This window comes from Chinchilla lanigera, unplaced genomic scaffold (genome assembly GCF_000276665.1).
Source record: "Chinchilla lanigera isolate Chin_1 unplaced genomic scaffold, ChiLan1.0 scaffold00027, whole genome shotgun sequence".
NCBI lineage: Eukaryota > Metazoa > Chordata > Mammalia > Rodentia > Chinchillidae > Chinchilla > Chinchilla lanigera.
The window spans coordinates 12,762,221-12,775,272 of NW_004955428.1; the positions used below are offsets into that span (position 1 = coordinate 12,762,221).

General features: G+C 44.2%; 1 protein-coding gene across 9 annotated transcripts in view; it reads right to left on the bottom strand.

Annotated features, from left to right (window-relative positions):
• Window positions 1-408: 408 nt before the first annotated feature.
• Window positions 409-13,052, bottom strand: part of Jade1 (jade family PHD finger 1) — a 72,682-nt gene continuing 60,038 nt past the window's right edge. For all 9 annotated transcript variants that reach the window (XM_005386729.2, XM_005386728.2, XM_005386727.1 and 6 more), the window contains 2 exons: window positions 8,128-8,245; window positions 409-4,237 (listed from right to left, as the gene is read on the bottom strand). In XM_005386729.2, coding sequence (XP_005386786.1) covers window positions 3,330-4,237; window positions 8,128-8,245 — 1,026 coding nt within the window. In that variant the 3' untranslated portion in view covers window positions 409-3,329. The remainder of the gene's footprint in view (window positions 4,238-8,127; window positions 8,246-13,052) is intronic.

Genomic DNA, 13,052 nt, shown 5'->3' on the forward strand with positions numbered 1-13,052 from the left:
ACACTCCAGCAACTTTCTTTAAATACCGCAGCAACCTGAATAACACCAAGATATTACCCTTTTGTACAGCTGGAAAAACTGAGGCTCATAAGGTTAACTAACTTAGCTGTGGTCACGTGACTGGTAAACTAGTTGAACCTTTAAATATAGACAGGTCTTTTTGACCCTTGAGCCTGTGTTGCCTCAAGAACTAGGTGTTTTCGGATCCGAACTTGTATTCTAGAAATGATTCCAGATGAGGAAGACCGAAATCCAACCCATCCGTGGTGAAATCTATCACCAGAGCCAGCCCAGTAAGCCTGCACTCCTCCATAAGCTTAGCAGGTTCCCCCATATACTAACATGTGAAATAGTAGACACACACCTTTAAATATTTAGCAAAAGCACATTTCAAAGGACACTTTAAAATGTATTGCAAAATGTACAGCATTTATTCACATACAGACAAAAAGGCACAAATTCTACTAAATAGTTCCAACAAAAAAATACAGCTGTCCTCAACTAGTTTTATAAATACTTTCAAAAAGGGGGTAGAAATAAATACAGGATTGGGCCATGTAATATAAAATAGTCATCTCTACATATATTTTGTTTAATTTCTGATTTTTAACTCTTCATGCACCTTTTTTTTTTTTTTCAATTTTAGCTGAATGGACACCAAGCTAGGCACATAGTGAAAATCCTCTGTACAAGGTTACAAATGTAATGACGTTTGTCCATTTCAAAATAATTGATTTGTACACAACACATAAAACCCTTCGTTTAGATTTTGTGTTTATAACCTAACAAATGACATTCCAGGCAACTTTACAAAAGTTTTAACTAGCCTACATTTTGACATAATACACTGATCATAATCAAAGATATTTCTTGGTCAGGATGCACAAGGAAAGATTAAAAAAAAAGAAAAGAAAAACAAAAGCAAATGGTTCCACACTAATAGAATGCAAGTGGGTAGGTCGGGCTGGTTGCTGCTTATGGCCACCTCATACAGAGTTCCCAGCATGACATGAAACTAACTTACAAAGCTATCATTATACTGTCAGAGAAACCGTGCTCTATACCATTTGCATTTTGAAGCAGGAATAAAAACTGTGGGCTTTTATTTTTTTGTGTTTTGTTTTTTTTAATGGGGTTTTTTATTTTTATTTTTTTTGTTGTGTTTTGTTTTATTTTTTGGTTCAGCATAACTTGGAACATTTGAAAGCTTTTCAACCTAAATGTGGGGAAAAAATAGGTAAGGCATTATTTTTGCACAAAACTAGCATTCCTCATAGTGCAAATGAATCTGATACCTCTTAAAATGGTGAGAGGTCATATACTTACTAGATTAATTTAGATTTTCTGTCTATGGCTTCACAAATTATCCTTCTATAAATTCTACTCTTGCCCAAAGCTGTTGCTGTAATCAAAAGATAACTGTAGAGTCCAACCTTCTCCTGTATCCAGCAAAAGGTTTTTGCTCGTATGCAAAAGCATCTAAATTATTCTATGAGTGAACGTACAACCTGGATTCCTAAGAACCTTCTAATATCTGTAGCAACAAGCTGATCTGGACCGCAGTCTTTCAAAGTGAGCCCCATAGCTCAAAAATAGTCAATCTAAAAACCTGGGTCATTCTTTCCCCTCCCCTGAATTAGCTACTAAATGTACTCGAAAAGTTAAGACTTGGTTTGAAAATGTCATACATACAATGGGGATGCATCAGATCTACTACTTGATCATCAGATAAAACTTGCATAGCAAGATGGAATTCAATAAGCCTTTTCTTTCGTTGACAATCATCTGGAAGACTTGGAAGTTAACTACAGAACTCAAAGCAGTATTCATTAAGTATCAGAATGTCCCTGCCACATGGAAACAGATGTACAAATAACTCAGAAATCTGAATACTGATAGTAACAAACCAAAGCGTAATTTAGGGGAAGTTGGGCTTCTTCCAAATGCCCACAATTCTACATCTCATTGCTATTTAAACCTTCCTTCTCTTAAGATTGATTCACAACTACATTGAATTCCAAAGAAAATTAACAGGACCTTAACACTATCCACTGTCTTAACACATGTGCACTACAGAGAGTGCAAGAACAGAACATTGTACTCAAATTTAATGCTAAATTTATTATTGCTGATAACTTACTAGTTATTGCCGTTTGCAATCAGAAAATCCAAGTTACAAATTAAGAGTTTAAAACTCTGACTCCAGCAAACCTACTCAAGGGTACACTTCAGTCTCTTTCCTGTATTGGTCAATGGTAAGAACTTATCGCAACTTATTGCCTTTCTACTGTTTTAAAATATAAACCTATTTCACTTTTTTCTTTTTTTTTTTTTTTTCTTTTTTTCCTTTTTTCTTAAGGAATCCGTTTATGATAGAAACCCGGATTCACCAGCACACGCGCTAGTGCCTGGCTCTGGGAAATATGCATCAGAGTCTGGAGTTCATCGCTTGAACCTGAATAGCCATTGTACTGTCAGAAGCCAGACGGCCAGGTATTAGCAATGGCTAGGGAAACCCCAAGCTGGCCCAAGAACCAGTGGTTAGGGAAGAAGGTCAATGGCACTGGAAAAATTGGACCCTAACTGCCTATCCTCAGGGAGAAAACTTTCCAAACGCCTTCACCTTTGCCGGTCCTACACCCACAACCCACTTGCAGGCTTCTGCCAGCAGGACCTTCATCACCAAGCTGCAGCAGCTCTTCCTCGTCCTTTCAGCTCTTCCAGTAATGACCTTTTTAAAAATTCTCTCTTCCCTGACTGCTATATTTACACATGAATTCCCTAGTGTTTCTGAAGCTTCAGAGCTGCTGCCTGTATACTATGAATGCAACAAAAACAGCCTTGTGGGCCAAAACAATTTCAAGATCTATCACAGTCCTAGCAAACAAGCTTTACGGGCTATAAATGGTACATGAGGGTATAAGTGGCACTGATGCACTATACAGAATTATGTCTGATTGTGTACGTCCAGGTAACCAAGAGTTTGTGCTTTGGGAAGAAAGCAGAGGGCAATTAAAATTCATTAGGCTGATTTGAGCCTTGCCCTCTTAAAAACCTAATTCGTTCTTGTTTTAGTGTTTAGTTCAGGTTCTGCTCTTAGGAGTGTCTCATAGTTACCATCTATTCTTCTGTTGCCTCAGTGAGTTGCAAATAACACAAACTTCTCATAACAACGATTTATAAAGGACCCTGGGAAAAATTCAATTTGAGTGACAAGTAAATGTGTTCGTGTATCTTGGGAATAATGTGTTTCTCTCGTCCCCCGTTATCAGCGCTCGCCCCCAGCACACCCAGCAAGCCCACGTGCGCCCTGCGCCACCTCTGCGTCATCAAGAGGCCAAGATGCTCCTCCTGATGATGTCTGTCCTCCTGCTGATGGTGCTGCTGGCGTGCATACATTTCTTTTCCGATGCCTCGCTCTCCGAGTCACTCATTTCTGCATCGGGGACATACCCATCGTTCTCATGGTCGGATTTTAATTTGCTTTTTGCCCTTTCCTTGGCTGGAACTCGGCCTAAGCCCAAGTACGGGTAGTCTGAGTGCTGGTGGCAGGCCCCCTCGTGGGCCTCTCCCTGCTGCTGCCGCTCCCCCTTCTTTGGAATCCGGAATCCTCCCCAGTTTTTCACCGGGCTGGCAGGTGTGGTAGGCACTTTGACTGCAGTCTGATTATAGTTCGCTTTGATTAGGGAGCCATTGCACTTGGGCACGATCTCCTTCCTGGCGCCGGGTGCTGACTGCCCTGCTCCGGGAGAGGTGGCAGCTCTTGCGTTGTCCAGATGCCTCTGAGACATGTCTGTGGACCTGAGAGGCTTGTGACTCTGTTTAAAAGGCTTATCCTTTAAGTCTCCTTTCATGAGATCACAATGAAAACGATTGTCTCTTCTTTTCCCATGGTCTGGCATCACCACACCATTCTTCTGTTGCGCTGACATGAAACGTGCTTCTGCGAAAGTCTTCTCAAAACTCAGAAAGCTCTCTGGGACCACCAGCCCCTCCCTGCCGCCACACGCGTCTGGCTGCTTCAGCAGGGCCTTGCCCTCGCTCCCAGTGCTACTCTGCAGTAGGTCACGCTTATGAGGCTTTTTCAGCGAATGAACCAAGGAAGTACCCATCTGTTTCCTGAAGAATGCAGAATGCCACTTCAAGTCCTCTATCTTGGGAGCATCGGGGCCCACCGAAGGGCTGTTAAACAAAAGCATGTTTTCCAGTGAAGGGGAAGAGCAGGAAGAAGGCACACCTATGCGGATAAAACCACAAAAAAAAAGATTACAGGAGCAAGTCCAAAGGAAGAAAATTCCTGACCCTTAGCACTGCCCAGTCTGCAAACTTCCCACCAACGGTAGAGCATATAGCTGCCCAGTTTGTCAAAATTTGATTTTTACAGTAAAGATACCGCCTGCTTTGAGAATCTGTACTCACGCAAGATATTTTTTTCCTTCAACAGCTAAGTTCACGTTAATTTTTCATGAAACAGTAGCAAGGACTATATTTTCCTTCAGACAAAATAGCTAATCTGATTTCCAAAATAACAGATTTGATTTTCATTGAAACAGGATTCGTCAGCTCATCCGTGCTTGCCTCCACTCCCCTACCTGGGGCTGCACCGTGTGCATACGGCTGCCCTGTGAGACCGGCCGCCAAAGGGCAAGGGCTGGGATGTCTATGGGTCTTCCTCCAAAGTATCTAAGCCCTCCGAGGAGGGCTTTGAGGATAAACACATGTAAATATGTGAAATGAATAAGGAAAAAAATTTTAAATGGCTCTTGACACATAGTCAAGTGTTCAAAAAATTATTCAATATCATTATATGAAAAATCCCTTTGTTGGATTCAAATGAATTGTCATCTAATTTAAGTATAGATTAAATGTCTCTTTTGTTGCAAATCACAGTAAGAAAAAAAAAAAAACAATCCCCAGTGTAACTAGTAAAAGCTCTTATTTCCTTAAATTAGAGGTGTGACTGACAAATACAGTGAATGTTTCAATTTTTTAAATGTATTACCGTAAGACACACTGCCATTAATCCCCTCAAAATAATATTCCTCCTCCCCTCCAATACATTTATCCCATCATTCTTGCCACTTTCTGGAGCAGTTCTGGAAGTCCTTTCACGAGAATCTTTAGCCACACTGTTGTGACCACCTGGATGTCCTGCATGGATCCGTTTACCTTTCCCAGTCAGTTTGACTTTGGGGAAGGGCCAGAATGGCACGGCACCAGACCCAGTGAAAAAGGTGGGTGAGGGCACACTGAGGTTTTTATGAGCCCGCCTTTCCACTGGACGGCACTGGGCAGCAGTACTCCCTGTATTGCTCATCATACCTCATCAAGACATCCACAAGAGGACCTGAGCACTGCTTCAAAAAGTGGTAAGAACAACGGGATAAGCTGAAAAGCAGGGGGAGTATTCTGAGGAGGATTCATGCCAATGTGTATTTTACCACGTCCTTCACTTAAACATTCACCGTCTAAGTTGTCATCCCCACCTTGTAAATTAAGCCTCGTCACCTGACCTGCACTCCCACACTTCTTATCCTCCACACTTGTTCTGGACGTTAGTCAGGACCCCCGAGTCCCTCTCACTACCCACTACTAAATGCGATCGCTGGTTTGAGAAACATGAGGTGAACTGACAACATACTAGAGCTGATCAGAAGGACATTTCTGGAGAAGCCTCAGGAACATCCAAAGAGCAACTGTCATGCACGCTGTCTCCCACAAGAGCTCAGCCACCAGGGAAACAAGGCCCCACACCTGAGCGGGAGCGTCGTGGACAGTGCCAGCGCGCGGCCATCAGTAGCAATGCTAAGCCCAGAACTGTGGGCAGGGGGGCCCTTTTGTACAATCTGCTCGCTTGGAAACGCCTGTTTTCTCAGTCATTAGAATCAACCTTCATGCCACATTTAATATATTTCTTTCATTGAATCACATACTACCAAAAAATGGAAAGGTACAGGCACCAATCTTGCCTAACCTTATTTCTAATCTGCTTGACGTGGAATCCATGTCTCTGAAGAGCCTCGGACTCCAGACGCCCCCGGGCACTGTTGCCCCTGCGGACCTTCCCCCTCCGCACAATCACCTAGCCACGCTCAGCATCACACCAGGCTTTGAACCATGGAAAGCACAGGTAGTCATGGTCATCTGCTCCACTCCCTGGCAGTCATCTATCTCACACGTCGGGAGACTAACTTCAGATGCAAGTAAGAACATAAGCAAAACTTTTAACTGGAGAATAGCCATCTTACAGGGTTTCGAGTGCGTGCGCGTCCCACAACTGAATGATGGAGTTTTCAAACACTCATATTAACTAGGCTCTTATAAAAGGATTATTTGTTTGCCTTTTCGAGAACAGCAATAGGACCTCGGATCTAGATTACAGTCCGGGACTCAAAATACTTCCTTAACTTTCTCAGGAATCTCACTCACTCACCCAGGTACAAACCTCGGCCATAGCACAAAAGCTGCCTGTAGGACCCAGGCAAAATGAGTGAGGGTGGGTGGAAATGCTCTTTACAGCCTGTATGGATAGGTCATTACTCATTGTGGAGCAAGAGTCACAGGCAGTCTCCCACCAGCATCGCTCCACGCGCACAGCTCACACTTGTGACCCCAGGCGGCTCAGCTCCAGCAGTATGAACAGAGGCAGTGGACTTCGGAGGCCAAATCGGAACTGAACTGCTTTTACCTACGATGCCGTACTTGGAAAAATTTATCTTAAAAGTTTCACGAATGAACTCCAAGCTCCAGCTAATGATATACACTTCATACATCTAATAAATATTTAATCTTAGGGATAAAATATCTAAAGTAGTATCAGCAAGTTAATGTCACTAAACTGTGCAACATTTCAAAAATATTATAAACTCCCTTCCCACTTTGTTTGTTCAGCTGACCAAGTCACTTCTAGTCACATACACAGTTATAAAACAGAATTGTTAAGAGGTTCTAACCACTTCTTTGTTGTCATTATGTACCCTAAGAATCTAGATAGAGACAAAAAGCCACAAATGCAGAAGAATGAAAGTGACTAAACTATGACTCGGTGCAGTACAAGCACTAGGAATGCACTGCTGTAACCCTGAAGGGCGGGCTGAGGCGGAGACGGCTCATGATGCGCCCCGGAGGGCCAGCCTGCCACCGACCTGGTCCGTGACTCCTCGGTGCAGCACTCTCTGAGAGGCTCACAGGAACTCTTCCTGAGACTCAGTGCTGAAAAGCAGCTTAGAGGTCAACTCTACACCAACAGGCTTTTACAGAACAAAGGAGTCCCAGTGAGGTTAAACAACTTGCCCAGCTTTGCATCTGATTCCAAGTAACTGATGTGTTCTCCAGAGGACAGAAAGAAATATCCTAGTTCTTTTGCTAAAACTCTGCCCAACCCAGAGCGATATAAAAGAAAGGCGTGAGTCTTGGTACTGTATATCAGGAACAGTCAAAATTCCATCTACACACATAACAAAATTCACTGTGAGTATTATTGAAGAAATGGAACGCATGTTGTCAAGCTTAACAGGTATTTTCATTAGTTAGAAGAAGATCCAAAAGATTGATATGCTACAGATAAATGTGTGTTGGTATCTCCATGATAAATTTACCAGGAGCTTTAGAGCTGGAGATTGTAGCTCAGTGGTAAAATGCCTGCCTCATACGCATGAGGCCCCAAGTTTGATCCACAGGACCACAAAATAAATACATAAAGAACTGATGCTCTTGTGTGTTAAAAAAAGTATATATATATATATAGTATATATTGTTTAAAAATCTGTATAAGTTACTATTTCACTTGAGTCTTATGACAGTTCAAAGAAGTAGCTTGACATATTATCCCCATTTTAGATATAAAGAAATTGGGAGGGAAAAGTAAGATTTCTTGTGTTTGGCCAGCAAATGCAGAATATAGGACTCAACTCCTATTTGAGGCCAAATTCATAGCTCTTCTCACTATACCAATAATGCTTCTTCTAATGCCTAAAGATTTTCTTTAAATATGAAAACCTGTGCTTCCTAAGTTTTCTATGGGGTAGACAGAAGAAAACCAAAGAACAAATTATTTTCTCCTAATGGTAGTGTAGAGGCTTACAAACCTCTGCCCTACATTTTGACCTACCAGGGCTTAATCCATACCTGAAACTCTTTCTTGCTCCAAGAGCTTAGTGTAAAGATTGAATATCTGTTCCTGGACTTTGCACACAGATCGTTTAATCTTTTCCCTGCGGGTCACCATGTAAGTGAGGTTCCGAACCTAGAATGTAGAGAATAAAGATTCTAAGTAAGCAATTCATGGCAAGAGTACTTTGGTGCTTTTAATTTTCTCTACCTGAGAGACATTGGTCTTAATAGGCCCTTGACGAACATTGAAAATCAAAACGTACTTTAAGTATTTTTACCCAATCTCTAATCTCCTTTTAGACAGACAAAGATTCCATTTAGTCCCCTCGATGTAGGCAGCAGCCACAGGAGAGAAGTTACAGGAGGAGGGGGACAGCAGCACCGAGCCCTGCACTTCCTCCATGCCCAGCCTCTTGCGCAGAGGCCTCTGGGTCCCCTGCACACCTAAGACCTTTGCTTACCGTCCGCCCCCATCCTCTTCTTGGTCTACCAATGGCTCTACAGCACTGCAAATCTCCCTCTGCCACCCAGAATCAAGTATGTCTCAATGGCTGGATGAGCACAGGGTCAAGTGTGGGACCAAAGGGTCACCAAGGACCCAAGACAGCTCCTTGTTAACTGGATACTCTGAAGTGCCCGGAGCAGAGGGACAGGCCTGTGCGCTCCAAGAGAACTTCCTTCCCACTTCACCGGGGATCTGCCGCTGGCCGGCATCTCCAGCTCAGTAGATCTGCCCTCATCTCCTGATTCATTTCTAACCAGAAAGATCCAGTGCCAAAAGCTCCCCCTGCATCTGATAGACCACTATGGATCATGTACACGTTCAGCAAGTCTTCACAACTGACCCTCCAGTCATCAGCATCCCCTGCTGTAAAAGCACCTGTCAGCACAGAACCAAAACCTAAACAGTTCATCACTAAATAAACCCCAGTGATGCTTCAGTCCTAAAGGAAGTCTACTGGTAAACCCATTCGGCTGCACGTTACACACAACACACCACTCACACAGGTACTTTTCTTCAGGAAGATAAGGATCACCTCAGGTGATCTCAGTGGCAGCAATAAGTGGAGTGTGACCTCATCCACTCCTAAAACACAAGTCTTCCTTATGACAACCTCCCTCCCTGACCTTACTCTATGTGGAAGAAGTTCAAAGATCACAGATTTTTCTTTTACCGTGAGGACAGCAACAAGCCACACCCGCACGCTATTTTGCTTTCTGGCCTCAGTACAGACACCTCCTCTCACACCTTTCGGGTCTTTAGGCTGTTCTCCACCCTCACAATGCCAGCGGTGCTGAGGCAGTGTCACTTGTGAGAGGACGCGAGACATTAAGAGAAACAGCACGGGCTGGCTGGCCGTTCTCCTTGCTTCATGGTGTAATCTCCTTGCCCAAATCAGGCAATGCCAAGTGCAGCTCTTACTGACCCTTGAAGATTCACTATCAGGGTCTTCTTGCGTTTGTTTCTATCAATACTTTATATATATGTATGTATGAAGTGTATTTTCTAATTAAAGTGAAAAGAAAATCCTCTCCCTGAGTGAATGCCATGTCCGTGTAGTTCCCCTGGTTAAGGTAACTTGTGCAGCAGGTATTCTCTTTAGAAATCCTGATCCATGTGGGGACGGTGTGGCTATCACACTCTCAGACTTGGTAATTAGTGTCCCACCTAGGGGAGAGCAGAGTGGAAACTCAGAAACAAGGGGCCAGACCTAGATCCTTAAAAAACAAAAAACTCAGAGCAGCTTTTACACTAAGAAAGAGAAAAAAAGGGAAAAAATAGAAACAGCTTTTGTAAATAAGGAGGGGGTGAGCGTCGGAGGGGAAGAAAAAAGCAGCATCACTATGTATGTGTGTAGGTGCACACTCCCTACAATAAATGTTATCACTGCACATATCTAGAATGTACCAGTAAAGTAAAATTTTTTTAAAAAAAACTAAGGAGAAATCTGACTTTTGGAAATAGGAACTGGAAACAAATTCTCTTGACATTCTAGGAGTGGAGAGGTTGCTCTCATATTCAGCTCAGACGGATAGAAGATATTTGTTACCTCTTAATTGAAGTTATTCATTAAAATAGAAAATAGGGAATCCAATGAACCTGAACTTTGTATATTCAAATTTAATTTTGCTGGCTGCAGTATTTCACCGAGGCAAGGCTTCCCCATGGCTTTTAAGTGGGTAAAAAAAAAAAATCCTACTTCTATTCCCCATGACCTCTGATGAGAAATAACTAAAACCCAAAAAGCAAAGACCACGCTTTCCCACTGGAACAAACCAGCCAGACGGATCCAGTTCTGACTGGTCACTTGGCAGAGCAGTGAGCACCCAAGCTGGCCTCCCCAACCACGCACAAAGCAGTCTCTGCGGCTCTGCTCTAGGGCTAGACTATCGTCTACCCACCCTCCGAGCAGATCCTTGTTCCTGCCCGCACCCTAACCACCAAACTTCCCACTTTATTTTCCTCCAGCCGCCTGCAAGGTAGAACCAGAAACCCAGCCCACAGTGTGTCCCCTCCTAGAGTTCCCTAAAGCAGGGATTCTCAAACAGAAATAGGTGGGGGCCTCAGGACGTGGAACACTGACCCCATCCCTGATCCCGCCGGGCTGCATTTCTATGAAATTTCCAGGTGATGTTGCTGCTTTAGGGATGACACCTTGAGAACCAGTGCCCTAAGGAACAGATCCAAGAACAGTTCCAATGGGTTTTCTGGAGTCCTCAACACTGCAACACTATAGCTTAAGTAGCTTAATGAGCCTTCTGTTCCGGGGACAACTATAGCCTCAGCCGGACTTTGAAAGGTGACTGCGTCCCCTTTTCCACCCGTCAGTGTGCAGGGGGAACATGCTTTTATCAGCACTAGTGCTCATTTCCAAACATGTTTATTGCACCTTTTTAAAAAAGAAATCTAGGGAAAACCCATCAAAGAAGTGGTGTGCCACACCTGGAACTGTGTCCTCCCAAAGGTGTGGGTTCCCAAGTCCTCCTGAAACTCATTCCTGTCATCTCTCTGATCCAGAGCTGGTACCCGGGTATACAATGCCCTAAGGTGTGTATTTGTGGGAAAGAGCAATCCTATAATCATTCAGAGTTGTCTGCATTTCTCAGGAATGCTACTCATTGGTCAGCTCCGGAACAACCATATGCTGGGATTCTAGCCACGTCTATTACCTGACTTGAGTGTCTGCCATGAACTGACACTGTGTGATTTAAGCAGAACACGAACACACTGATAAGGTAACCTTCACCCTCACCGTCACCCCTGCTTTGATGAGCCTTTGGTCTGGGTCACTCAGTGTCTATAATTACAAAGAACTACACAATTCTCTGGGGCATGGGGAAAATTTCAACTTTTTAAAGCTTCTACCATCACAGGCCTTGTTCCAAATTTTGGGGGAAATACACTGTTCATTATAATCAGTCCATTTTAAACTGATCCTAAATTCCCTAAAATCTCGTAGATGTTTTAACAAAGTAAATGTACTTGAGTAAAATGCCACACATGCATACGCACACAAATCCTGATTTATTCCCTGTTTCTCATACATCACAGGCATTGTTCTACTTAAAAAGCAACAGTGACGACTTCAAAATATGTTCAGATTTAATTATAAACGCATGTTAATCTGAGTAACTTTTAAGTACAAAAAAGAGTTAGTACACCACAAGAATTTTCTACACTTTTATTTTGTGGTGATTGTGAGACAAACACAGTCCAAACATGAGACTTCTCATCCTCCCCTCCCAAGCACTATCTGACTCCATGCTTCCCCAGTTACAGCAGTTGTCAGGCTGGGACGGTCGCTTCTCACCAGGATTCCAGTTTATCCTTCTGAATCCCTTTCTCATCACTTAAAACCCCACGTGCATGTGGGTGAGGCGAGATCTTCTTTACACTCACCACCAGGGGGCGTGCGGGAGCACAACCGCTTCCAGACCTGCTCCCACTCCCGCCTCCCCTCAAACCTGAACCTGCCACCCTGCCCAGAATCTTCACCTGGTCAAGGAAGCGGCATCACAATGAGCTGGCAGTAGTTTGTGTGCTAGAAGGGCTTCTAATGAGCATCTAAAAATACTTCCACTTCTACGCCATTTGAGCAGGGCCATGCAGGTCTCTGAGATCTGGATCTTTCTTCTGCAGTCTACTCTGCCTACACACGCATTTCAAATCATCTGTGAGTCAGATTCTCTCCTAGGCAGGTGAATCACTCCCCACTAATAAGCGAGGCGCTTGGGGGAGCTGCATTAACTGTTTCAGGCCACCTGGGTGCATTTCTGTGCTGGCTGCTTCAGGCCAGAAAACCTCAGTCCCATCTCTTTCACACTAATGAATTTAATCAGTAGCTAGCAGTCAGGGGAGCTGGTGAGGAAGGCGCTCTAAGACACATCCCCAATTAGCAAGCCTCAGTCAGAAACTACCCCTCCGGGGACGGGGACCCTGGGGAAGACAGCCCACTGCTAATTATCCCTGCCTCAGAAAGGGAGGTCCAGACTGGGACTCCAAAGGTAAAAGAGAGGGGAGGCACAGAGCAGCGAAGGACAGTCAGCAGCTGAGGCTCCAGGCAGCCAGCAGCCGCTGTATTCAGCGATCTAGCAGTGTGAAAATATACGGATCTGTAGTGTGCTGAACAGTACTGGGGGCTCCTCAGACAGAGCTGATGCCCCGGTGCACCAGGAATCCCACCCAACACCCACACAGACACACCACGGACAGGCGCGCGCGCACAAGCACACACGTGCACAAACACACACACACACAGCCTCAGGGATAACTTAGCACCTCACTGCCAGGAGTGTCTTCATACGGGATGTGCAGGTGTGAGTCCACCGCCCCCAGCAGCACCCACAGCCTGCTCTGCTCTGCTCTGCTCCCAGACAGCGCTGAGGGCCGGAAATTAGCCAGCGGGCAGCAGTGCTTAGCTCTCCTTAGTGAGCCCTTC